This window comes from Musa acuminata, chromosome BXJ1-5, assembly GCF_036884655.1.
Source record: "Musa acuminata AAA Group cultivar baxijiao chromosome BXJ1-5, Cavendish_Baxijiao_AAA, whole genome shotgun sequence".
NCBI lineage: Eukaryota > Viridiplantae > Streptophyta > Magnoliopsida > Zingiberales > Musaceae > Musa > Musa acuminata.
Genome location: NC_088331.1, coordinates 7,902,874 through 7,928,261, shown reverse-complemented (window position 1 = coordinate 7,928,261; position 25,388 = coordinate 7,902,874). Strand labels below are relative to the sequence as shown.

General features: G+C 38.4%; 3 protein-coding genes across 9 annotated transcripts; 2 read left to right on the top strand and 1 right to left on the bottom strand.

Moving 5' to 3' along the window:
- Positions 1-1,550: 1,550 nt before the first annotated feature.
- LOC135673522 (uncharacterized) lies at positions 1,551-5,919 on the bottom strand. Of its 3 annotated transcripts, none has more exons than XR_010513385.1 (2): positions 3,350-5,919; positions 1,551-3,262 (listed from the first exon to the last, which is right to left on the bottom strand). XR_010513385.1 is itself a non-coding variant. In XM_065182557.1 (2 exons), the coding sequence occupies exon 2, from the start codon at positions 5,158-5,160 to the stop codon at positions 3,736-3,738; it is 1,425 nt and encodes a 474-aa protein (XP_065038629.1). In that variant the 5' UTR covers positions 5,161-5,330; positions 5,428-5,919; the 3' UTR covers positions 1,551-3,735. The 3 variants fall into 3 exon arrangements, 1 of the variants encoding a protein (XP_065038629.1); XR_010513386.1 differs by having other exon boundaries at positions 1,551-1,880; XM_065182557.1 differs by having other exon boundaries at positions 1,551-5,330; positions 5,428-5,919.
- A 1,114-nt stretch (positions 5,920-7,033) lies between these two features.
- LOC135673521 (protein S-acyltransferase 10-like) lies at positions 7,034-16,966 on the top strand. Of its 2 annotated transcripts, none has more exons than XM_065182555.1 (11): positions 7,034-7,243; positions 7,352-7,466; positions 11,264-11,338; positions 11,435-11,506; positions 11,598-11,732; positions 12,671-12,704; positions 13,104-13,213; positions 15,580-15,666; positions 15,782-15,865; positions 16,368-16,433; positions 16,528-16,966. In XM_065182555.1, exons 1-11 carry the CDS (start codon positions 7,162-7,164, stop codon positions 16,700-16,702), a joined length of 1,035 nt encoding a protein of 344 aa, XP_065038627.1. In that variant the 5' UTR covers positions 7,034-7,161; the 3' UTR covers positions 16,703-16,966. The 2 variants fall into 2 exon arrangements, with proteins under 2 accessions (XP_065038627.1, XP_065038628.1); XM_065182556.1 differs by lacking the exon at positions 7,034-7,243 and adding an exon at positions 9,432-9,560.
- A 1,374-nt stretch (positions 16,967-18,340) lies between these two features.
- On the top strand, positions 18,341-25,103 carry LOC135673520 (ubiquitin domain-containing protein DSK2a-like). Of its 4 annotated transcripts, none has more exons than XM_065182553.1 (8): positions 18,341-18,730; positions 22,347-23,078; positions 23,152-23,366; positions 23,438-23,551; positions 23,627-23,685; positions 24,019-24,047; positions 24,492-24,560; positions 24,684-25,103. In XM_065182553.1, exons 1-8 carry the CDS (start codon positions 18,505-18,507, stop codon positions 24,830-24,832), a joined length of 1,593 nt encoding a protein of 530 aa, XP_065038625.1. In that variant the 5' UTR covers positions 18,341-18,504; the 3' UTR covers positions 24,833-25,103. The 4 variants fall into 4 exon arrangements, with proteins under 4 accessions (XP_065038625.1, XP_065038623.1, XP_065038626.1 ...); XM_065182551.1 differs by having other exon boundaries at positions 18,342-18,730; positions 24,492-24,581; XM_065182554.1 differs by having other exon boundaries at positions 18,343-18,730; positions 23,164-23,366.
- Positions 25,104-25,388: the final 285 nt, after the last annotated feature.

The following is a 25,388-nucleotide window of genomic DNA, read 5'->3' as shown; positions in this document are numbered from 1 at the left end:
ATTATTTAAGAGAGGTGTGAGGCTTGATAAGATCTCTTTGATACTTAAGTTAATATTGATTTTAAATTAATACCGATTATGAGGTGCTGACCAAATAATGAATTCGAGTGGAATGTATCCAGAGCTTAAAAGAGTTAACAAAACACACCTAGTCTTTTATACTGATGCTTTAAACTTGTCAAGCTTTTAGACGTTTTAATATTAATATTAGGCATGATTATGTATCCTTTCTTGTCTTAGATTATATTGTATTATTGGAGCAGTTGTAGGTGTAACTATAACACTTAAGAAATGATATTATATTATATTTGAGCACATGGTATCAAGGTGTCGATCACATGATATCGAAGTATCAATCACATCGTATCGATGTGTCTATCATGTGGCATCGAGTGTTAATTATTATGGTGTTAAGGTATTAACCTTGTAACAAGTAGGCGGTCACATGTTCCCAATGTGTCTAATACGTGGCATTTGAGTATCGACCATATAGTGTCGATGTGTTAATTTTATAACAAATAGGTGTCGACTACCTCATCATCCTCATATAAAAAAATATATATGTTCTAAATTTTAATTTACATAGATAAATGGGAAAGACCATACATATATGTTTACTTAGGATGATAGAAAGAATACACAAGATAATCTTGTTATTGACGGTCCCTATTTTACTATTGATAATTTCTTACTATCAACGATGTATAAAAGTAATAATAAAATATATTTTTACTATTTATAATCTTTTAATTATCAATTATACTCTTATTTCCGTAATCCTTTTATTTTATCCATCAAAATCTCAACTATGCATGTCACTCCTAGCCACTCCACCATCCGACACTATTGATGTCACTCGACGAGCCAAGGAGGAGAAAAAACAACAGAACAATTGACAACAAAAGAAGAAGAAACAATCGCAAACGAAGAAGAAGAAGAAGAAGAAGAAGAAGAAGAAGAAGAAGAAGAAGAGGAGGAGAAGAAGAAGATTTATGCTTGTCTAACGTTGCTCGCTGCCACTATAAGCCGCTCGCCACTCATGATTAGGAGAAGAAGAAGGAAAAAAAAAAAAAGAAAAAAAGGAAAAGATGATGAGACATTTACATCCATTTGCACAAGGATTACTTAGAAATTAAAATTAAAATTTCAAGGGACGCTTTGTGCTAAACAGCGCGAAAAGAAAAGTGCTTCTTCACCGGCATTATTGACCTCCCTTGCGTTGCGATTTCATGTAGAAATGGACCACGAGGATACACTTATCGGCCGAGCGTGGCTTTGAGTAGGCCGTAACTTCTAAGCGGGCACACCATGAGTGGTTTCATAGGTGCGGACTTGCTACTAAGCTTTTTGCACGGAACAAAGTTTAGTCGATGAAGCTTATGTGCTGTTTGGATTTACCTGTGCCATCGAAGGAGTACCCGTGAGAGTGAGTATATCTTATGTGGCTGCTGTAGTAAAGCAAGCTGTGAAAGTTTCATTTGATGGTGTTGAATCATCATTCATGGACATCGATCCCAACTATTGAAACAGATATTTTACACACAACAAGATAATTGAAATATGCCCCATTCCTTCTTTGTCAAGATGAGATCCCCTTAAATATAAAAATAAGAATAGAATTCAGATGAATAATAGAATAATTATATTGGTCATACACTTAAAGAAAACACCATGAACTTGTCCCTGTTGCTTCCATCTCCTTCGAGCATCATTCCCTTTTTTGTTTATAGTCTCGACAACATCATCATCGTCACCAAAGCTGCTACTTCTGCATGCCAAGTTAAAGAAGCTCACTCTGCAATACTCCTGTTGCCATAAGCTTTTGAAGCATGGATGCTCTGGAAAAGATTAACCAGACCTTGTTGGTTGGTCATGACAATCTGCCAAGTATCACAAATTACTGAAGTCTCAGAAATCATACTAAGTCACACGAAGCCTGTCCAAAAAAATTAAATATTGCTAGAAAAAAATTAAAAGCACTTCACAATAATTTGCAACATTGAACTTTGTATAAGACAATATCTTAAATAAAAAACATTGAAAATTCCAGCTAGAGAAAAATATAGGCATGCAAGATGCATCCTCAATATTGCTAGAGATCACTATCTATATCCAAGCACATTAACTGCAACGACCACCATATACATCAGATTGCCAACATACCTCATCCATTCCAACAATGGCTGTAATGATGACCTACTTTTTAGTTTGAGATCCCTTTTAAAGGACAAGTAGATGGAAATAATTTTGTTAAAAACCAAAATCACTTTAAACTCTAATGAGTAGCATTTTGACAAACTGGACCACAGAAAGAACAGCTGAATGATATAACAACATCCATTTCAGGTTACCAGGGAGTAAGAACTACTAAACATTATAAAGCCCATTTAACAGGACACCATGGTAGAATTAGCACCAAGCAATGATGTTCAATCAATGGCTATCTTTGTTACTGAAAGAGCTTCAGGAGATTGCCAAGTGCTGTACCACTCATATGTAAAGGAAACACAGTAAACTGTACACCATTGTATAATGCACAACAAATCATGATTTAGCTCCGGGGGAGCCAGCACAAAAGAAAAGTTTAAAAACAAGGAAGAAAAAAACTGGTATGGAGATTTCTCCAATAATCTCAAGATATCATCCAAACACCCACTTATTTCCCATCTGGAACTGGGAAGCTAAGAAATTAGCTTCCTAAAACATGGGGATTTAGTACCTGTAAAATAGGAAATTCAGGGGCTAAGGATGATGAAGATTCGAAGATAAGCAAAAATCGTGCATAAATTCCCCCAGCCAAATAGTCAAACAAAAAGTAAGAATTTCCTTTAGAACTTGATCCTTAATTTGAACTTCTGGAGAAATCCCAGGATTTCTAATCATGATATACCAAACAGAGCCTAAAATTAAGATTACTTCTTACTCTCAGGAATCAATAGGACGGTGTTATATATGTGTAAATTGCATTCAAATAAGAATAATCTAATTGTTCAACAGGACATAAGTGAAATTGTGTTTTAGCTTCCTTCTGAACTTAGAGACGATTATACAACAGCCTTTCTTTGCTCAATTTAATAATAAAAGTTATAGAAAAAATGTTAAGCTGAAAATGCATCCTAATCAAATTCCACATGGAAAGGGAAATTCTCAACTGTATCAAAACATCATAAAAGCATAAAGATAGACAAGTCATATCTGATTTGTATCTTATTTGGCTTGTTGCTTGACTGGAGATAATGCTGTTTGACCAATCAATCAGAATCTGATAAAAAGTAGAAATTAAAAAAAATGCTAATTAACAATCTCATTAAGTAGAAACTAGGTTGCCAATTATAGAAAATAAACTTACCAACACTGCACATCTTCTTGAAGCACCAAATAGTAAAGTTTGACATCAATCTCACCTTTATTAACAATAAATTAATGACTACAATTATGTACTGTCAACATTCTGCTCATCCAATGTGTATTAACTAAAAATAAGGGAGATAGTATAACTGCACTTTCTCAGTGAAGCTGCAATCAAGTTATGCAAACACCAATGCATTCTCCATCTCGAAAGTTGTAAAAAACACTCATTGCCATACAACACTTCTAAGCAGGTTACCATCCAGACAAATAAAATGTGGTGCAAAACCATCTGCAAGACTAAAGCTGTGATTTGCTAACATCTTTAAGTCTAAAGCCATCACTGCAAACTCGAAACAGTATACACTTGAGACAGTAATATGACACTTAATATAACCCAAAAACACCTTTTCCAATATGGTGCGAGCTTTTTGTCCTACCCCTACTTGTACATCTTCTGCTGCTTCTCAAAGGGGTCAGATAGAAGCGCAGAAGTCCATTATCTAAGTTCCCTGGGGAGGAATAATGAACGCTTCGGCTTCGACCAAACTTGAATTGACTTCTCATTTGCCATTCAGGCTTCAGGTTCCTCAAATCACCATTAGCAAAATTAATACCTCGGTGTAGATAATGATTTCCTTCAATAGAACCATGACGATTACCATTGAATTGTAATGCACCATCAATTTCCATGCTTTCCACACTGTTATTCTTGCGTCCTTGCCAAGTCTCTGATGCAGATCTCTGCAGACTGTGATCATGTTTTTTCACGAAGTCTTTGAAAGAGCTAGTTATACTCCAGTCCCACACCTTACTCCATCCACGTGACTTTTTTCCTCTGATTCTTGCCACAGATTTACCTGGTTGAGACTCTTCATAAAGCCTTTCTACAAAAAGTGTCTCTAAGCTGCCATCAGATGAAATAGGTTTCTCACCAGACATGGGCACATTAGTAACTTTGCCTCTGTCAATGTCATCTGTAGCCTGAACAGGATTTTCGGACATTTTTTCACCAGGACAGTTTCCTTTGGTCCTTAGATCATTTTCTCGTTCTTCAAGGCAGGCAAATGAGCATGCTAGCGCTCTGCTAACCATCGAACCATCCCATGAATGTCTAGGAGGATCCCAGGAACTCTTGTTTAAATCATGGCATGCCCTCCAGTCACAAGAATATCGTGATTTAGGAGGGCTTTCCAACTGTATATCATCAGATGCATTACTCAACTTATCGTCCTGCAGTTTGTCCTTCTTTGAAATGCTCCTCGTCCTCCATATAAATCTTTTCTTCGCCAACAACGAACTCAACCAAAATGTCGTATCTTGGTCCTTCAACTTCTTGTCTTCAATGTTATTGATCTCTTTGGCAATATGAGCACTGATCTTAATCTCCTCAGCAGTATTAGCATTAGTTTCCATCACCTTAGTTCCTTTACAGGAGCTGAGTTTGCTGTTATCACCCTTGAAATGGTTTTCACCACAGGAACTAATTTCACATTCAATTGCACTTGAGGCCGACGGCACATGATCGTCTGTTGCAACATCTTTGTTGCTGTCAACACTGAAACCATCATCCAGTTGAAACAAGTATTGAAGAGTCCTTCTTACTCTGATCTCACCAGACTTCTTCTTAACATCCGGAATTACATCGAGGACCTCAACTATTTCACTCTGTGTGCTGCAAGGTGCCTCCAGGCTCTCTTCGGCTGCGCCAACATTTGATAACCTCTCAACCAAGCAAGAAGAACAGAAACCAGTGAAAAATTGAGTTGGATGTCTCCCACACCTGGTAAAGTTGTCACTTTCCAGGTTCATCTTGACAAAAAGGTAAACCCCAATTCACAATATCACGGATCAAGCATCTGAGAAGACGGTTGGTCACTCCAAACCCCCAAATTACAACAATGGAGAATAAAGAACGGGAAGAGGAGTCTTCTTGTCGGAGAAAGCTGACAGCCCAGAAAATCCAACAAAAGACCCGAATTCTACACCGATATAGCAGCAAAAAGGAGGCTTTTTGTAACCCTTTTATCCAAAAGGCAGCAGACCCTACTAATCAAACATTAGGAGTGGCTAAATTACCTTTCACTTCCCAGAAGCCCTTACGTACAGCATCTCGAACAGAATAAAAACCTTAAGCAATTTAGCAACTGAACGGCCAAATTCCCAAGCCTATAATTAAAGGCTCACAAACGTAACAAAAGAGAAGAACCCCACGAGAATCAAAATCCAAAAGAAAAACGACATTTAGTTCGTTCAGCTCAAAGCATGTCACAACCCAGAGGAGGCCAATGGCGAAACAAGAACAAAACGAACCCTAGATCGATGGATTTCACAGTGAAAATTGGGAACAATAAAAAAATAGCACGAATTCGAGGTCAAGTACTACAAACTTTTCAGCGATCGACAGCAAAAGCGAACCCAAGCCGCCAAATCCGATGGAATCTCCCCGAAAATCGATACCAGTGACTCTAAAACCCAGCTTTTTCCATGCGCACGGCGAAGCTCTGGAACAAATCAAAACAACAAATACCAAAACCTCACTTGGGCGAACCCATCGACAACTGGCCCTCATGACCGAACCGTCCTCCATTTTTGACCGAAATAGCAGAAAAACCACTGTCAAATTTTGTTACATTCTATTCGCAATAATAACCTTATCAACGGTCCACAACACGCTGATGTCCGCCGTTCGATCAATTGATATCGCATTCTATATGACGATAATCTCGTAAAATAAGAACTCTTTAGGACCATTCCGTAACTGGGGATCTCGATCTGCGGCCGACAGCTTAACCTTGGATGCTTTTGGCTGAAGTTAAGTAGGGGAATTTTAAAATACACGTGGCATAATCCGGCAAGATCTTACAAGGAGCCGTTACATGAAAGCTCTGCAATTGTCGGGCAGCGTGGCAGCGACAAGACGACACTTTGCATTTAGGCCATTATTATGTTAGCAATACAATAAAATTCCGACCACTTAATTGACTAAAATACCCCTGCAACGAGCTTTGATTGCCGGATGTGAATCTTTCGGATATGAACGTTATAATTGTTGTCTAATCGTGCCATATGGCTATTGAGCACTTTAACAAACAATATAGTGCATATATTTACGAGGAAGAGAAGGGAGAATTCATAGTCGAGCTGCGCACCAACCATCTATCGACATGTGGACCGTAACACGTTCTGACCGCCGGATTTGCACGTGGTAGCTTGAACGACAGTGAGAAAACAGAGGCTCTCATCGATGGATGGTCTATATGTGAGGATCAGAGCAATGGGTGGTTGAAATGTGAGGACGGGGTTGTACAATTCCGTGTAAATTGGAGGGGATCCGATGTCAAGCTCCGATGGACCGGGTTTATTGTAGGTGAGTGACGAGTACGGCCCAATTTCTGCTCAATCCGACCCATACGCGTGGATATTTGGCGGCACGTGGCTCCGTCGCAAGTTTAGCCATCCACCATCGCAGGCCCCAATGGGCTACCATACAACGGTCCTCTAAACCTATTGACGTGGCCCACCAAATTGCGGACTGGTAGATGTTGACAATGAGAGGAGACTCCGTTCGCCCTTGGAAGTGCTTGTTCGAGATCGGCTATTCCTTCTATAAACGCCAATTTAGAAATGCCCCATCCGATGTCTTCCACGAAGAACACTCACGTGGGACCTCCATAACAAATCCGAGCTTTCGTTGTCCTCGATATATAGCCGATCCCGACGAGCTCTCCTCTGATACGTTGTGCCGCAGGCGCAACATAGTCTCGCTATTTGTTCTCATTTCCGGCGGTGGAAGTAGCACCGTCGGACCCAATGGCGCACCCCGGTGACATCGTCGTCGCCAGCGCAGCCCGGAAGAATCCCTCCGAGGGGTGCTCCCGCCTCTTCCTCCGCGGTACGGACTGTTTGTTTCAAGAAAATTTCGTATTCATGCACTTTTCTCTGCCTTCTTGTCTGGGCTTGTGGGTTTTGGGGCTGATCGGGTGAAATGGGATTGTCTCAGCCAGGGAGTCGCCGTGGGGACTGAAGGCAGCGATGGTTCTGTTCCATGTGTTCTTTGCTGGCGTCCTCTTCCTCTTGGATAGAGATTTGATACGGAGGACCAAGGAGAAGCCCTGGTAACCACGAACGCTTAGCCAGATTTCTCTTTTTTGGGCTCTTTGTGATCTTGGAAATATGTTTCTATCCAATTAAAAGGACTTCGTTTATGGATGGTTTGTTCAAAGAAGGCGTCTTTACGATTTGCAGACCTTAGATCTTTTATCGGGCCAGAACATCTACTGTTCTTGCTTTTTTCTCTTTTGCTTGGAATTAAGAAGGAAAAGTAGTCTTCCCAGGAGCGTTGAAAGTTGTGATTGGCTTGCTGGTGATTTTGTACTGAGTCATCCATGCCTGTGATATGTATGTGCAACCACATCTTGCAACACGTGTGTTCTAGCTACAAAGGAACATTTGCAAATTTATTGTCGGAGAGACTATGGAGTTGAGGCGGGACTATGAATTTGAACCTTAGAGAACAAACTTTTATGCGCTTCATTTGGCTTCATGCCTTTGACCATAAATATTAGGTTTGAAGGATCTGCTGCGTTGGTTGCTTTGAATTTAGACAAAGTAAGTTTCTGTGCAGTGTTTCCAATTGGTTTGAAAAGTTTCTAGGATTATCTTTTTTTGGTAAAGTATTTACTAAATGATGATTACCTTCTTTTCTTGCGTGTGTGCGAGTAGCCACAGGTGTTGGGTGTTGGAAGGAGTTTGGGAAGTAAGTTGCCTCATTTTTGTCATCTCCTTTTCTTGTTGCCTACTGATGAGGAAAATGGTCATGCTAGTATTACATGTTTAATGGGGAAGTAAGTTGCCTCATTTTGGTTACCACCTTTTCTTGTTGTCTATTAATAAGGAAAATGGTCATGCTAGCATTAAAGTTTTAATACTCTTCATTTCATAATCAAGGTTTTTCTTTTCTTTTTTTTTTCATGATATTTTGGGGATAGAAATTCGATTCCAAGTAATGTAAGTTGTTAATCATATCAATCAGAGGAGAGATGAGTTAGTTAAAGTTAGAGGTGCTGCAATAGTGAGAGTAGAAAAGAATTATGCTGGTGCTACCATGGTGAAATAGTGAGAAGCATGAACAGGAACAAGAAAGTGTGAACAGAGGAGTGTTGTCAGGTGATGAGATCACAAGTGATACTAGTTAGCCACTTGGAGCAGACAATGGTGAATGAAGATCAAGGTGAAATACTCTCCTCCAGAACTGGATTATTATACTATGACTTGTCATTGTGCAATAGTTATTGGTGCTTGCAGCAGCTTCAATACTATTTCAAGCGTTTTTTAGAAAGTAGGGAAATAGGAAAACTAAGGTCGTGAAATCATGCTGTGTTATTAGCCATGCTAACGATTTAATGCTTGGAACATGCTTGTTGTTATTTTGTCACTGGAGATTTATTAGACGATCAAGTGTTTCATGATATAATGTATGAGAGCAAAGTGTAAGATTTTGGCCTTTTGATAGGCCAATAGTGTGGTGTACTTGCTGCTCTCGTGCAGCATATACCATCCGTGTGCTGTCTGTTTCATGTATGAGAACTTAATATGGCATTTGCCAATGAAATTTGCCAGTTTCGTACCAACATGGCATGCCTTTCATCTCAGTACAAGTAACACCTAACATAGCCTTGATGAGGGTAACATGGAGGACATCGCAGATCGATGGAAAGTAATTTTAAACTTGATGCCCTTGCATTGGACTACTGGGCATTTCATTCCGCTCTGAACTTAAACAAGTTTCAATACAAGGTTGGTTCCCAAAGATATGTTTATCATGGAGAGACTGATGTAATTTAACTCCAAATTCATATAGTGATGTCTGGTAAAAAAATATTTGAGTGACATCAGTGTCATCTTTACATAGTGTTCTAATATTTTTGGATTTCTTAAGGATGTTTTTCACTAAGGAGTCAATTGCTGCATACTGAGATGAGATCAATAATGTTGCCCATGTTTCATCAATTGCAATATTATAAAGAAAGCCCACATGACTTGACAATCATGAAACTAAGAGCACTCTCTTATACATCCAGAGAGGAGAGCATGGTGCAACCGTCTTTTTTATATTGAGGAAAGAAATGGAAAAAGCAAGAAAGGAAAGAGGATAAAAGTTAAAAGCAGTGAGACATATTGTAACTAAGTATCCTTTGAAGTCCTATGTGGTGAGTACTTATGTTCTGAAAAAGAGAGTCACATCTCTCTTAAGTTTTGGTTTGCTACGGGGAAATCCTTTTGCCTTTGAATTTCTGTGCTGCTGTCTCTGCATATTTTTTGCACTTGTTTTTCTCTAAGTGATGTATTTGTTGACAACTTGTGAGAGATTCATATTAGATTATATTAGTGGGATCATCTTGTGACTTTTTCACTTTATAGGTTCTCTGTTTCCAACAATTCTCTCCATATTAAATGAGCTAAACTTTTTCGTAACAAAATTACTTAAAGAACTTTTGAAAGTCGTTACAGTTTAATCATCTATATTCGCTTTGGTTGCACGACAATGGTGGAACATCACCTGATTAACTGTTGCCCTCATTGATGATCTGAATCAGATCTGAAACTTAGTCTAATGTAGGATCTTGCATCTGGATCATGGACTATATGATCACTTGAATGGTAAGATGCATTCATCTTAGCTTCCCAAAGCAACTTTTAATTTATGATTTCTGGTCCTTCAACTTTTAACTTGAGTGGTTCATCTCTCATAAACCACAATTTCTTATCTAACGAAAGTTAGAAACAAAGAAAGGGAGGATTTGGAGTTAGCAAACTAAAATTTATATGTTTCTGTACAGTTGCAATTATTAGTTGAAAAATCAGTTCTAAAATTTTCTACCTCAAATGTGAACAAAATGCATGCATAAGCTTTCTTGCAATTTATATACATGTAAGTTTATGCATTTGGAATAATTTTCTTGTGGATCAGTTTTCTGTCTACTTTAAATCTGACTTGGATAAAAGTAAATTTCTTGATTCCTCAATTAGTAGAAGAGTGGAAACAAATCATATTGAATATTAAATTCCAAATAAATATGCTTTGATGCGGATGATGATGTTGACTTCGAGTCTTTGCATTTGGTCAGCAGGCTTGTCTCACAGTGAACTACCAGTTGGTAAAACCAACATCAAAAACTTTTCTTGGATATGTGGCATGGTTCATCCTAATTTAACAATGAACTCCTCCCTAGATAGTTGGGACATTATTCCTAAATATGAACTAAATAGATTCTGAGTACTTAATTTTGCTTATTTGGTTACATTTTCTTTCAAATATTTCCAATTTCATGATATTTAAAGCCTTTTTCTACAGCTTTGGAAGAGTAGAAAAGTCTGGATGATCTAAAATCCTATCTGGCACCTCTGTGATTTACAATAAATCTTCATCCCGACAAACTTGGCCCTTGTCCTTTTAATTGTATTCAGAATTTTTGATGAAGTAGAGTTTCTTCTTTCTCCCACAAGCTTCACTAGTTCTAATCACTGGAAACCTATGGGGTTTTATGGTTAGACTTTTTCCTGTTCTATAATTATCATTAAACTCTGTGTCCTGTGAACCTGCACCTATAAATTTTTACCCAGTGGTAAAACACTTCTTTTCAAAATATTCTCGAATCCTCTACTATTTCTTTGATTCCTTTGCAATATGAAATTGTTTTGTTTGCTAGTACCAGCAATCTCCTTTTGTATATAAAGTTGACTTCTTTTTATTTTACTTTAGTGTGCATAATTTGTCTTAATTATATTTTGAGTTATATCAATTAATCTGTTTATGGATTGAAAATTCATTATTGTTTTTTAATTGCATTCTCTTTGGTTATGTTCTTATATTTGCTCTTGTTGCATAATCTTCTATCTTCTCTGCATGCAGGTATACTGGTACATACCTGGTCATTTTTGGGGCTACATTAGCTCAATATTTCTTTACATCCGGTTCTTCCCCAGGGTACTGACATATATGCCTACTATCTGTGTTCTTAATAACTGCATTCTATTTCCATGTAAAACAATATGAGTGGCACTTTTGCTTTTGTGGTTTTAGTTATGTGATTGATGCGATGAGAGCTGCAAATGGGATGAAGGCAATATTTATAGAATCACCAACGGTTCTGAAGTAAGCTTGTTGTATTCTTTGAAACATGTCAAAATAGGTTCTAAGGCTTATTTACATCATAAATATTTTCTTTGTCAATGATCCAATGTAGACAGTCTATTTCAAGAAATGGAAATATGATTCCTTCCATAAATCAGAGTCAAGTGGGCCACGATAATTCACAAATGAATTCATCTTCTTGGTTAAAGTTTGTGGCAGATCTTTATCCTCCAGGATTAACCAACAGGTATTCTCGTATGCACTTGCTTTGTGTAATCTCAGACATTATTACTCTATGCATCATGTATCACTTTTTAACCATGAAATCAAATAATTTATATTCCTTTAGTCAAAACAATTCATTGGCCAATAAAGAAAGTGGGAGAAGTAGGAGAGTCAATGCTAAAAAGGGAAGCTGCTTAGCCTGAATGCCCATATAGGTCAATTCTCGCTGGCTTTATAGGTTACACGGTGTGTGCATGTTGGGTTATTCAGGAAAATAATATCTACACCTAACTAAGGATTGCTTGAGATTTCTTGTTAAGTTTTAACAATGGGCTTGAGATTTCTTGTTACAAGGGAACATACTTGAAAAGGTGAATGATGACAAATTACTAGCAAAATGACGAGAGGAGTAGGGGCATATGCATGGTAGCAGAGTTGGTGAGGCAAGGAATGTGCAGTCTGGTGTTAAAGATCATGAATCATTTCTGAAATACAATATAGGTTGTTGTGCATGCAAGTAGGCTCTATGTGGATGTATAATATAGATATGAGAAACCATAAAATCTAAAGAATTGAACAGGCATTGTCTTTTGGTTTCTCATGATTGCAATGATCTTGGTTTTCATTCTTTCATTTTTATCTCAGAGAATTGATAGATCCAAAATCAAAATGTTATGCTGCTTTTGAATATTTGAAACGGTGCTCTTTACTATTTTTCTGCCTTTTCCTTTTTATATTGCTGTGGCACTAGGCTACACTTGGGATTCTGGCATGGCAGGACATGAATTGTCCCAGAAGCCAGTCAGTTAAACTTAATATTGTGGCTACAAGAGCTCTATTTAAGCTTTGGGATTGCATTGAGTTCCCTACTAGCATTTCATCAACAAGCAAATTTTTCGTTCACAGTGTGCACAATAGTTGATTAACAACTTATATGATTATGTTCCTTTTGTCTTGCAGGAACTGGACTTGCCCATACTGTAACGTTATACAGGTAAGCACATATTATAATTCTAAATATAGTAGAAGATAATATTTGTGGATAATATTTTTTATTAAAAGGTGGAAGCTTCTTACAAATTGTAGGGGTTGATAATCTGTAGTTTCTTATGGTATGGATCATGCCTAAGAACATTACATAATTCTGGCTAGAAATCATTGTATTCCCAGCTCAAATGTTCTGGCTTGCTGAAGCTTCAGAACTTCTGATTATGAGTGTGTCTACAAAAATTTCACTTGGCATAACTTATGATATCCATCCTGGTAGATTTGCCTTTGAAATGCATTTGGCTCTACAATAACACTTCATTTCTTAGTTATCATTTGCGTTTGTAACCTTTTCCATATCCAAAATATCTGGCTTTTGTTTAACATTATGGCAATCATTCCACAGCCTCCACGGTCAAAGCACTGCCATGATTGTGACAAATGTGTCCTGCAATTTGATCATCATTGCCTGTGGTTAGGAACTTGCATTGGTAAAAAAAACCATTGTCGATTTTGGTGAGCTTTATTCTTCAGTTAATTATAAATGTTCCAGAATGTTTAAACTTTAAACAACTCCTTTTACTTAGTATGCATGATGTTTTTTTTTATGCAGTAACCACGTTCTTAAAGAAGGATGAAGTTATGTGATTGTTTGTGGCCCATTAAATTGCATTTGCATATTTTTGTTTCCGCCCTCAATCTTTTTTTCATAAATACTGGCTGGCTGAATTCTGAACATATTTTGGGTTCAACACCCAACTGCTAGATCATGATGCTTTTTTTATGCAGTAACCATATTCTTAATGAAGGATGATGTTGTGTGATTGTTTGTGGCCCATTAAATTGCATTTGCATATTTTTGTTACTACCCTCAATCATATTTTTTTCATAAATACTGGCTGGCTGAATTAGAACATATTCTGGGTTCAACACCCAAGTGCTAGATCATGAAACTTGAATTATTTTTGTGTAGCATTGGACCATATTTGAGATAGCTTCTTCTTTTAACCTATTCTTTATAAGTTTTATGCCAAGTGAATAATTAGATTTATGTCAAACCTATATGACAATATGATCGAGCGTCAAAATATGAACAAATGATGTCATCTATACATAAACACATCAGAATTTGGTTTAAACATTAGATGCTTAACAGTTCCATATCTAGTGTTGATTTCATTACAATAGTAGCTTTCCAGCTGGTATATATATATATATATATATATATATATGTTGTCCAGGAAAATATTAGCTTTTTGGGTTTTTCCTATATGGTACCCTCTTTTCAAAATTCTCAAATCATCACCCCTATTTTTAATATTCCAAAAATGCTCCTTAAAAAGGCTAGCATTTTTTTCTGCCCAAATCCAAAATTTTTCCTGTCAACTGTTTACAGTGTTTTATATATTAGTTTTTATCTACAAAATACTGTATAATGTTTTGTTTTAAAAACACTATACAGTGTTTGTGGATAAAAAATAACCCATAAAACACTGTAAACAGTTGGCTGGAAAACTTTTTGGATTTAAGCGGCAAAACACTGTGGACAGCTTTTGAGGGTATTTTTGGGATTTTTTTAAATAGGAGGTGATGGTTTGGAAATTTTGAAGAGGGAAGATACTATCCAGTAAAAACCCAAAAAGAAGATATTTTCCCGAACGATCGCCCATATATATATATATATGCCTAATAACTGCCTAGAGCTTTCATAGCCCTGTCTAAAACATATTGGCTATGTCTGCACACTCTATCCGTTCTAATTCATGCCAGATGATTCTCATATACATACATCTGTTCTTGATTGTCATCTAATGGAACGGCCTAGTAAATGTGTTTCATGCTACCTTCTTTTAAAACTTTGCAACTTTGTTTAGCTCCATCAACTATTGGCTCTTTGTAATGATTGAATCAATTTTCTCCAATTTATGATCGCTTCAATATATGGTTGCTTCAATTGTATCTATGTTCACAATCCTTCTGATTGCTTTCATGTTTGTTCTTTTTTGTTGTTCATGTTCAAATAGCTAGATCTGATTTAGTGGTTACAGTGTTTCTTGATATTTCCATAAAGAGTTTTTTCATCTCTATGAGAAGTTTCTTCTGTTTGTTATTTGCTTCCTGTATAACCAATCGCTGCTCTTCCATAGTGGTGATTTGCCATCCAGCTACAGGTTGGGCTATCCATTTTTTCTTGACTCAGCAACTTCCAAAATTGTGGAGCATGTAGTTCAAACCTTGAAGTTGATAACTAAAGTGACAAAGCCCTGTTTGGTTCAAAAATAAGCCTCTGGATAGGCACTTACTCTGTGAACTTTCCAAACATGATTAGCTTTTAGGATTTAGACTAGGACTTGATTATACAATCAAGATCCTTTACCAAGTGTATAACAATTTCTGCCAAGCTCTTAGCGTAGCTTGTAAAAAAGAATGTTATCAAGTGCACGAGGCTCCCACCAATGCGGTTTGGAGAGGGCCAATGCGGGAGCCTAGAGTAACTAATTAATTATGTGAATTTGTGGTTATTTTTTAATTATACTTGTGTTGTGCCCCTGTTTGCTTGTTAAAATTAATTTTTAAACATTACTGTCAATCCAAATGTTCTTTTTTTGTATGCTCTTTATCCTATGGCTATTGGATTTGCTCTATAGAGCCCTACAAATTCATTTTTAACATGCTAATGTTATTTTTATTTTATTTTATACTGTCACAAGTTTTGTTTGGTTAATTATTGCTTCATCTCACGTTCTAGGAGCTTATGAAATAAGCACAAACAGAGCTAGCATATTAATGTGAAGGTTGTTATGCTTATGCATCCTGAGTCATGTCTTTTTTGAAGTAGTTATATTCTAGACATGATTGTTCATCCTGAGTACATGTTGCAGGTGGTACATCTTTGAAGAGACAATTCTCTGCATCTGGACTGTTATATTGTATATCACATTCTTGCACTCAAAAGACACAAAAGCTTGGTGTGTTACTCTCTTTCCAGCAGTCTATCTTCATCCTCTACTGACATTTTGTTGAAAAAGTAGTGGTTACCATATATGACAAGAACATGATATTTGTTTGAAATTGTGCAATCAGGTGGAAGGATTTTATTATGATAGTACTTTTGGTACCCTTAGCCTTTTGTGTCATCTTCTTGATTCTGCTGCTGCTTTTCCATAGGTATGATCGGTTCTTAATTTTGTGGTAAAACTATGGTATTTTTTATGTCTATTATCTTCTTTATGATGCCACAATTACGTGACTCGAGAACTAGTTTCCTGCACTTGATTATACTGTTATCACTGAACTTTATTTTTTTAAATTTTGTTACAGAATTTAGTTTTTCTTTGATGTTACTTCTTTTGATTATTATATTACTGGTTTTTATTGAATAAACGGCCAGACTGTATCTTCATTACAGTGTCAAAATGACTCAGGAAAATGGCCTGCAAAATATAAACAAACATTCTAGCACTCAGTAATAATCCTCTTTCTTAAAACTAAAGCATACATCTATTTGTTCACCTGTTCTCTGTCAAAAATTTGAAGGAAGCAATGGTAGGTGCAAAATAAGTTGTCAGGTTTAAGAATAACCCGATCATGATGACTGTATTCATACTGCTGATATTCTTGTGCTTGCATATTTCATGTGTTCTTATTGATGCTTATTCATGTGTTTCAGTTATCTGGCTTTAACAAATCAGACTACCTATGAGACAGTGAAAAGGCGGCGGATTTTGTACCTGAGGTAAAAATGAACGGTCTTCCATACCACTGAGACTTTGCTGTGCTCATCTCAGGGTGGTACTCATGAGCAAATCATGAATGATTTTGAGTTGCAGGGGAATTCCAGCAGGAGTTCATCCATTTAGTAATGGCATTTTCAGAAACCTGCGCGCCTTTTGCTGCTCCAGAGTTAGCATGTATGACATGGAAGCCGTCCCACCAATGGAGGAGCTAGAAGACAGAGCAAGAGCATATACCTGTGTGGATGTTGTCTCTTGTAGGTGTTGTTGATTCCTGTGGTGCTTCTCTCCCACTGGGTGTTTCATAGCCCTTTGTTCTTGTTCCTATTCCTGTTGTCCTCTTAGATAGTCTGCTTGTTTGATACAGTTCTTGGGTTTTTCTTTTTCCCCTTTTTATGGCCAGACAAATGATGGTTTTCTGTCTCAATATAATCGCCATACCGGTCCGGCCACGAGCATTTTTTGTTAGGCCACACAAATTGATGCCTTTCTTTATATCCTATATCGGTGGGGACATTTGTGTGTGATTGGTGTATGTATTTTGAATGTCAATCTTTTCATATACTAATATCTTGAGCTTTTCATAAACAAAAGCTAATAATATCGATCACAATTCTCGTTCAGATGGTCGGATTCGATGCATATGATTTGTCATCCCTGTTTCTGACCCACGTGTGACAAATGTCATGTAGATGATACCTTGACTACGTCTCCGCATGCACGTCATGGCCGTCGGCCCTTGGCTTGGCTCCACGTTGCAATGGAACGGCACACGTGCCCCTGCGATTGGTGGCTGCATAATTGCATGGCCTTCTTCCTCTACCGCACCGTCTCCGCCTCCGAACCAAATAGAGTGCAGTGCGATGGAGGAGTACCTGCCCGACTCAACGGCAATGGAGGAGCCGACGGTGAGCGAGGCGGAGGCGGAGGCGGCGGCGGGGAAGGGAGGAGCGGCAGCCCGGCCGCCGCATATCTCCGACATGAAGCCGGTCACTCACGAGGCCTACGGCGGAGGTTTGTACGGCACCGACGACGACGGTGGCACCGCAGCTGAAAAGCCGCCGGCCAGCGCCACCCAGAGCGCTGATGGTCCGCCGCAGCCGGTGTCGCCGCCGAAGCATAAACCGCCGCCATCGACGGGCGACCGCGATCGGGATATCACCGGCCAATCTTATATCCAGTAACTTAGATGGGTCTCCTGATCCGCAATTAAAAGAACCACTTGTGCTCGTATATGTATCAGCTTTCTTTCTTCTCTCTTCTTTCCTTTCACTTCGTTGCCTTGGCGTTCTGTCTTGGATGCCATAAATATGCTGTACTGCTTGCATTTGCTCGACGTTGACAGGTAGTTTTGTACGGAAAAAGAACAGTATATCACCGTAGACGACCAAGAAACGCACAGCTATCAGCAGTATATATATATATATATATATATACACGCAAAAGCATGGGCCCTACGCAAAAGCACAGCTATCAATTGTACGCAAAAGCATGGGCCTCTGGCCTTGCCGGCTAAGGCATGGGCCTTAGTGGGCCCTACCGTTTCGTTGGGACTGAGCTATAAACTACTGTCTGCCTTGTTAATCTGGGCTTTGCTACTGGCAATAATGGTGGGCCCTTGCTACGTTTCTCGGCCGCGTAAATCCTGTAGGTGCTCCGGCCAATGCGGTTCCCTCTCCGCATAAGATCCACGTGTCATGCAAGGGCCCTCGACCCCACCACACTGCGACGGGTGCGAGCGATCGCATCTCTACCGCTCATCACGATCAGGAGATCTCCGGGGAGCAACGCAAAGGGCTGTTAACTTGGTCGCATATATCGCACCGTGTCACTGAGTCGTACGAAAGACCCACCGACTCGACTTCGCGGAGGACAGAAATAGGAGCCGAGAGCGATAAATATTCTTTGTTACGAGGGTGGGAAAATAAATATAGCAAACTAATATTTTGCCATACGTTTGGGGTTTCGACGAGCTGTTTCGCCCTTTCCACCTCGCCGCCCCGTTTCCGTTCCCATCCCCCATCACGGTAGGGTTAGGGAGTTCCCGATTCCCCCGGGTCGTCCCCGTCGTTCATGGCCGCAAACTGCGATTCCGCCGAGGCAGGCGGTGGGCCTCCCACCGTCACCGTCCACGTACGGTGCACCGACGGCTCCAAGATCTCCGTCAGGACGGCTCTCGACTCGACGGTGGGTGCATTCAAGGCCATCGTAGCCGGGAGCTCCGACGTGCCGGCGGAGCAGCAGCGGCTGATCTACAAGGGCCGGATTTTGAAGGACGATCAAACGCTCGTGAGTTACGGTGCGCGCCCCCTTTTACGGAGCTCCTGTCGCTTGTAAATGCAGGCGATTTGATGTTCTTTATTAGTATTTTTTTGCCCTGATTTAGCAGAGGTTAGAATTTCGGGCCTTGATCTTTTGCTTTCTGGCGCTTTTGCCTGCAGAATGGTTGACTAGGTTATGCACGTGTAGAACCTGTGCTTTTTCTTTGTCTTGTATTTCTTCTTAGTTTATGCTTATGGATACTTGTGGAAATTGTGGTAGAAATCAACGACTTATGCGCAAAGATGACATTGTTCATTTATGTGCTAGGGTTGTAGTTATCGAATTTGTTATCACCTGACCATGATTTTATTGAAACTTAAATCGGAGTGTGAAGATGACGAAATGTGTCTATCGTATCTGACATATTGTTGAAGATGCTGTATTTGGTGTATTCTTTAATTGCAACTGGCAATGATAACTGAACCAACTTAGGGCTGGAAACGGTTTAGATGATATCTATCCAAACCTGTTTCTTGTCCAGCAGAGCTGGACAGAGCTGGCAAATCCTTTTCTTTTCTTTCAAGTCCCTATAATCTACCAATGTTATTGATAGATATGAGTTGTTGCTTTGAATGATTTTCCTAATATATTTTTCATCAAATTTGTTGTCTCTTTAGGTATGTTTTGAAATGTGGTTATGAGCATACAAATGTTTGTTCACTTGTCTCCAATGTGACTGTGAATTTTAGCCTAATATTGTAACTGATCTTATTGCTCATTAATTTTCTCTGTTCATACTTGAATTAATATGCCATTATCGGATCATTGTCCGATCTATTTAACAATTGTTTTATTCATTTTGGTCATGTGTACTCTATCTCATTCTTTTAATATGGTAGTCAAACTTGATATTGTGTCTTTTAAGATGTCATATTGTTGCTGACCTGTGACAATATTGTAGAACCTAAGAGCAGTATTAACAGTGGAACTGAGATCTCGTGTAAGCTACAGAACTTTCTTGCTAATTTTCTTTTTTTCCTCTTTTTGATGTATAAAAATGATTCAAGGTTTATGATTGTCATATCATAGTCCTCTCAATGATGAGAAATAGGGAGGAGTGTCAGCAATATGGCTTTTGACAATAGGGACAAGGGTGAGTAGACCAGGCATATATGTATACTCGGTGAGTGGACTAGGTCTATATATATGCTCTATGTTTAGCCCTAGAAATGAACAAGCTCTCCTTTGTTTTTTTCTCTTTGCCATTTAATATACGTCCTATCAAATTTTGTGCTTTTGTTTCAATAATTTGTTCACATATTTTACTAGTCATGCATCTTGGCCAACATTAATTCAATCATGTGCATCATATACTTGTCTTTTCATGTTATTGCACTATTTGGTTCCAAATTATCAAATCTGCAGTTAGATTATGTAGTTAAGTTTGAGAAATAGTAACTAAGTCATCATGAAGTTGTTCTCTCTTTACTATTTCTTGCTCTTAAACTTGAATTCAGTCCTCTAGCATTACAGTGCACTACAAAGTGCAGAGAGGCATGGTTGTACGCCTTGATGGATGCCTCTTAACAAAGCAAGGCATGTGCCAAGTACAAGCATAGCCTGCCTCGGCATATATGGACCGTACAATGTCACTCACCACGATGTAGCTTGGCCACATAGAAAACTAAGACCCTTGTTTGTGCATGAACACGTGTGCATGCTTGAATGCTTATACTCATGATCATTCATGTGTTATCTTTCCCATTCAATACTAACCTTCTTTTGTGTTTATGATATTTATGATTATATATTTTTCCTAAGTAATAAATTCACACTAGCCACCACTGCTGCGAACTCTCTGACCTATGACAAATTATCCACTTTGGGATGGCCCTTAGCATGGTTTTGTCTTTTTGGGGTGACACTGAAAAGGCACCTTGAGAAGAGGAGTCACTTTTAGCCTGTTATTAGATTTTGTTTTTTCAAGTCTCCAATCAATGTAGAACTAAATGTGAGCGTATCGGATATCCCTAGTTGGGAAGCTAAAGTTTCTTTAGTCTACAGTGGGCGTCATCTGATAAGGTCCACACTAGACATCACTGGTGCAATCTCTTTTGAGTCTTGAGAAGTTGTCTGCTCTAGGGTTGGACTGATACGGTTTTGTCCTTTCAGGTGGACCCAAAAGGTGCCTTAACAAATGTGGTACTAATGTGGTCTTACCACTGAGCACACTTATATTTCTGCTTAGATTCAAAAGAATAAGCTTATTATGCCAATATTTAGTAGCTCAGAAGAAATGGATTACTCTATATTCTTAGTCAAGTCTTCTCCTATCAGGAACTTAAAATTTGACATGAAAATCCTGTCTCGCTTTTTCTGGAATTTCGCATGGATTTTTTTGAGTTGCTGTTGACCTTCCTGGATCTTCTTTCTACAGAGAACTTTTTGAGTTCTTGTTTTGTTCTGTGTGGTCGACAGTGTTTGTTAACTATACTAGGAAGCACATCAGGCATGTACTCATTGGAAAAGTTATCTTGTAGCCTATGTAGGAGTTTCCTAGAAGAAACTTATGGCTTTTCTATATCTTGCATTTCCATAACCATGAAATTATAGCTTGATGCTTGTTGTTGACGTTACCTGGTCAATATTTGGCAGTTGCTCATATTGCTAGAGATAACTGATCCTCATTGAAACTTTAAAAGAAAATTTCTTACTAGAGTTTATTGAAGCCTATTTTCCCCATATATTAGTAGGAAGTAGAAACAACTGATTTTTATCAAAACTGAAGTAAAAAAAATCTTACTAGGGTAGCCTAGTCTTTCCATTCTCATTTAGTCCTTTTGCTTTTCTCCCACTAACTGCTGCTTTTTTGGATTTTCTTTAGATGTTCATGCCATCAACCATGGTTCTTTATCACTTGGCTCAGATTAATGCTCTTCACTCCTTCTCTAGCTAGACACTGCTATCTTTAATAATCCACATTATATTAGGGTACCTACAGTCATATTTCATCATTATTTATGGTACCATGTATTATAATTAGGCGACAATCATGTGGTTTAATTTTTTATATTTAATTTTGTTTGAGAGGTAGAAAATTTTGGTTAGGATGTTGGAAAGAAACTCAAGTTTTAGCTATTGATTTGATTTGTTAGTATTTGGGATCAATGAAGTGCAAAGTACAAGTAGTTGTAGTTGTCGGATGAAGTTAGATATGATAGTCAATGTTTATATTGACATGATGTACATAATAACCTTTTCATAGTTCTTTAAATGCGTGTTTCTTTTTCACTTTTTATTGCCCTAAACTGAACAAAAAATAGGAAAAATATAATAGCAAGTTCAAAAATAAGGAAGAAACTTTTATGGTGAACAGAAGTGTATGTAAATTATAGTATGTAATGTTCATTGGCTTGAGAGAACTTTATATTTACTTTTGAACAAGAATAATAAGTACGAGAAAAATCATTAAGTGCAATGATGCATTGCAATGGCAATGACTGTTTGTTTTTAATGTTAGTTTATATGACACTTTGTTATTCCTATTATTTGATAGTAATTTTGTCTTTTCATCTTAAAGGTCTAAGAATTCTCACCTAAATTTTAAGTCATTAAATAACTTCTATTATATTTCTTCTTCTCTTCATGAATAGGTGTGGAATCTGACCATACCATTCACTTGGTTCGTGCTGCTGCTCCATCAGCCACATCAGCTAACACAGCTGTGGGTAATCAAGGAGCTTCAGTAACCTCAAATAGCAACTCAGCATCTGGTTTTGGAGGCTCACTTTTTCCAGGTATGAGTGTTAACGGTGACGCAGGTAGTGAGACAGCTAGCCTGTTTGGGACTGGAATTCCAGAACTGGATCAGATGCAGCAGCAGCTAGCTCAGAACCCAAACATAATGACGGAAATTATGAACATGCCTGCCATTCAGAACATTATTAACAACCCAGATATAATCCAGAATCTTTTTATGAACAATCCCCAATTGCGTGAGATCATTGATCGCAATCCTGATCTTGCGCATGTCCTCAATGATCCGAGCACTCTGCGACAGACAATGGAGGCAGCAAGAAATCCTGAACTCATGAGAGAGATGATGCGTAATACAGACAGGGCTATGAGCAACATTGAATCTTCTCCAGAAGGATTCAACATGCTCCGGCGTATGTATGAAACTGTTCAGGAGCCGTTCCTTAATGCGACAACCATGGGAGGAGACTTAGGGGGTGATGCAGGATCAAACCCTTTTGCTGCTCTTCTGGGAAGTCAGGCTGCTGCACAAGGCAGAGAGAGATCGATAAACTCAACCACTGGTTCAGAACCAACAACTGGTTCTGCTCCAAATACTGATCCACTCCCCAACCCTTGGGGGACCAATAGTGAGTTCATAATCTCATTTGCTTTATCTTCTTGTTTATTTGTGAATCCTTTTGCTGTGGGCTATTTTACCAGTTTATTTGACAGCTGGAGGGCCTCAGCCAGTAAATACAAGTTCTAATCCTGCCAGCACACCTGGCGCTCCGGTATTAAATGGGCTTGGTTCACTGGATTTGGAAAACATGGTTGGGAGGATGCAGGATTCGTCCCTATTAAGTCAGGTTTTGCAAAATCCTGCTATGATGCAGATGATGCAAAATCTCCTTTCTGACCCACAGTATGTGAACCAGGTAGGATTTAGCTACTGGTGGGTGATTTGATTAGCATGTGGATTCTTACTATTGTTTGTTAACTGTTATAGGTGCTTAATTTCAACCCCAATATGCGTAGTCTGTTGGAATCCAATGGTCAGTTAAGAGAGATGCTGCAAAATCCAGATTTTCTTCGTCAGCTTATGTCTCCTGAAACTATGCAGGTGATCTGTGATTGGAGTGCTATTAAATCTTCTTATAGTGTTCTTTTTTGTGAACTAAATAAGTCTTTCCTGCAGCAACTTCTATCTATTCAACAATCATTGTTCTCCCACAATGGTCGGCAGCAGTCAAGACTGTGAGTTATTCTCTTTGCTTGAAATATAAAGCATACTATTTTTTCATGAACATTCTACTCATTGCAAATGCCACTAAATCTGTAAACTCGCATAAATTCTTTGTGGTCTTTCTTGTTTCTTGCCATCGAAATGTGTAAATAGGTAAACTTAACTAATTAACTAAATAAATAAGCCCTGCATATGGCATTTTGAAGATTTTCTCATGCAATTAAGTTCTAACTTGGATTAACTATTTTAATAGTTCTGTTTTGATTTTTAATTTTGAGTGCACTTTTCCTTGTGGTAAATTTTGGTTCATTTCAGTAATGATCTCTCATGTTTGTCTCTTGCAGAGAACAAGAGCAGACAGCTGGCGGCACTGGTAAGAACAAATTACAGTTTTAGATCATCTTTTTCTTACATTTTGATGATTTTTCTCTTGTTCATGAGAACTTCCAACATATCTTCAGCCAAATTGTCTTGTGATCCATGACTGTTAGTCGTTTGATTCATGGGTTGCAAAATTTAGCAGCCTTTGACTCGTTTTTATTATATATTTATATATGGCTAATTGTCAGAAATGGTGACAATGACTAGATAAGTAAAAGCATAGCTCCTTGTTTCTTTGTGAGCCTTTATGGATAGATGAGGGCCTAACGTTGTAGCTATGTGAGTCTATAACGGATTTGACTGGAATTTTGTTAGCAGCTGTTTCAATGTCACAATGGCTATTATTTAAAAATATGAATTAACATGGGTTTCTTACATCATTATGTCATTAGTTTTTCCTACCATTTTCTGATGCCCACTGATTGACACTTGATAGGCACGCTGAACAACACCGGGCTTGAATTCTTGATGAACATGTTTGGTGGACTTGGGACAGGAGGTCTTGGTGATCCCCCAACTTCAAATGGTTGAATTTTGTTATTTCCATTGATGCTTCTTTTTGTGTTTACTTGATCAAATTACTGTCCTAATTAAACTGTGAATTTGAATTTTATTTTCAACTTGGTAGTGCCAGCGGAAGAGCTTTATGCAACTCAGTTGTCTCAGCTCCAGGAAATGGGTTTCTTTGATACCCAGGAGAACATCCGAGCTCTGACTGCTACTGCAGGGAATGTCCATGCTGCCGTCGAGCGACTCCTGGGGAATCCTGGCCAATAATTTTCTCGTAAACTCGCTTTTCTATTGTACCCTTCATTGTATCTTTAAGATTAACTGATTTCAGATGTCCGATCACGTGCTTGGCAGGCAATCACATAGTCGGAATAAGTTACGAGATATTGGTCAAGGGGGAAGTTAAACACTAGCCTTGTGTTGTCTTTCGATTAGATATTGTATCAAGTGAATGCTCAGCGTGCATACACAGAAAGTTGTATTTTGATCACATGAACTGTGAATATTCATAATAATTGGTTCGAGTGTGATTATTTTATCTTGTCTTTCAATTCTTCTTGCTGCTATTTAGGGAAAGGTTTCATTGCAGTTTTCTCTATCATGCAGCCTCTTTCATACCGCACTGTGAACCCACACGATTAGTCCGAATTCCCCTCCGACACTGCCGCTGCCTTTACCAGGTTCCCGCATACGAGCATATGCTGAGAGGTAAATATCCTGTCCACCTGTTAAGAAATGGGTGTGTATAAAGTATGGAATATTTTCTGTCACCGAACTCTCTTCTTTCATTACGTCTATTAAATTATTTAAGTCGCTGTTCATC

What these genes read in the sequence shown, in the direction of transcription:
- LOC135673522 (XM_065182557.1), bottom strand. Translation starts at nt 5,160, where the DNA reads ATGAACCTGGAAAGTGACAACTTTACCAGGTGTGGGAGACATCCAACT.
- LOC135673521 (XM_065182555.1), top strand. Translation starts at nt 7,162, where the DNA reads ATGGCGCACCCCGGTGACATCGTCGTCGCCAGCGCAGCCCGGAAGAAT. An exon ending in CTCCCGCCTCTTCCTCCGCG is followed by an intron (nt 7,244 to 7,351) that starts GTACGGACTGTT and finishes GGATTGTCTCAG; the next exon opens with CCAGGGAGTCGCCGTGGGGA. An exon ending in CTGCTGCTGCTTTTCCATAG is followed by an intron (nt 15,866 to 16,367) that starts GTATGATCGGTT and finishes CATGTGTTTCAG; the next exon opens with TTATCTGGCTTTAACAAATC.
- LOC135673520 (XM_065182551.1), top strand. Translation starts at nt 18,505, where the DNA reads ATGGCCGCAAACTGCGATTCCGCCGAGGCAGGCGGTGGGCCTCCCACC. An exon ending in TCAAACGCTCGTGAGTTACG is followed by an intron (nt 18,731 to 22,346) that starts GTGCGCGCCCCC and finishes CTTCATGAATAG; the next exon opens with GTGTGGAATCTGACCATACC. An exon ending in GCAGACAGCTGGCGGCACTG is followed by an intron (nt 24,048 to 24,491) that starts GTAAGAACAAAT and finishes GACACTTGATAG; the next exon opens with GCACGCTGAACAACACCGGG.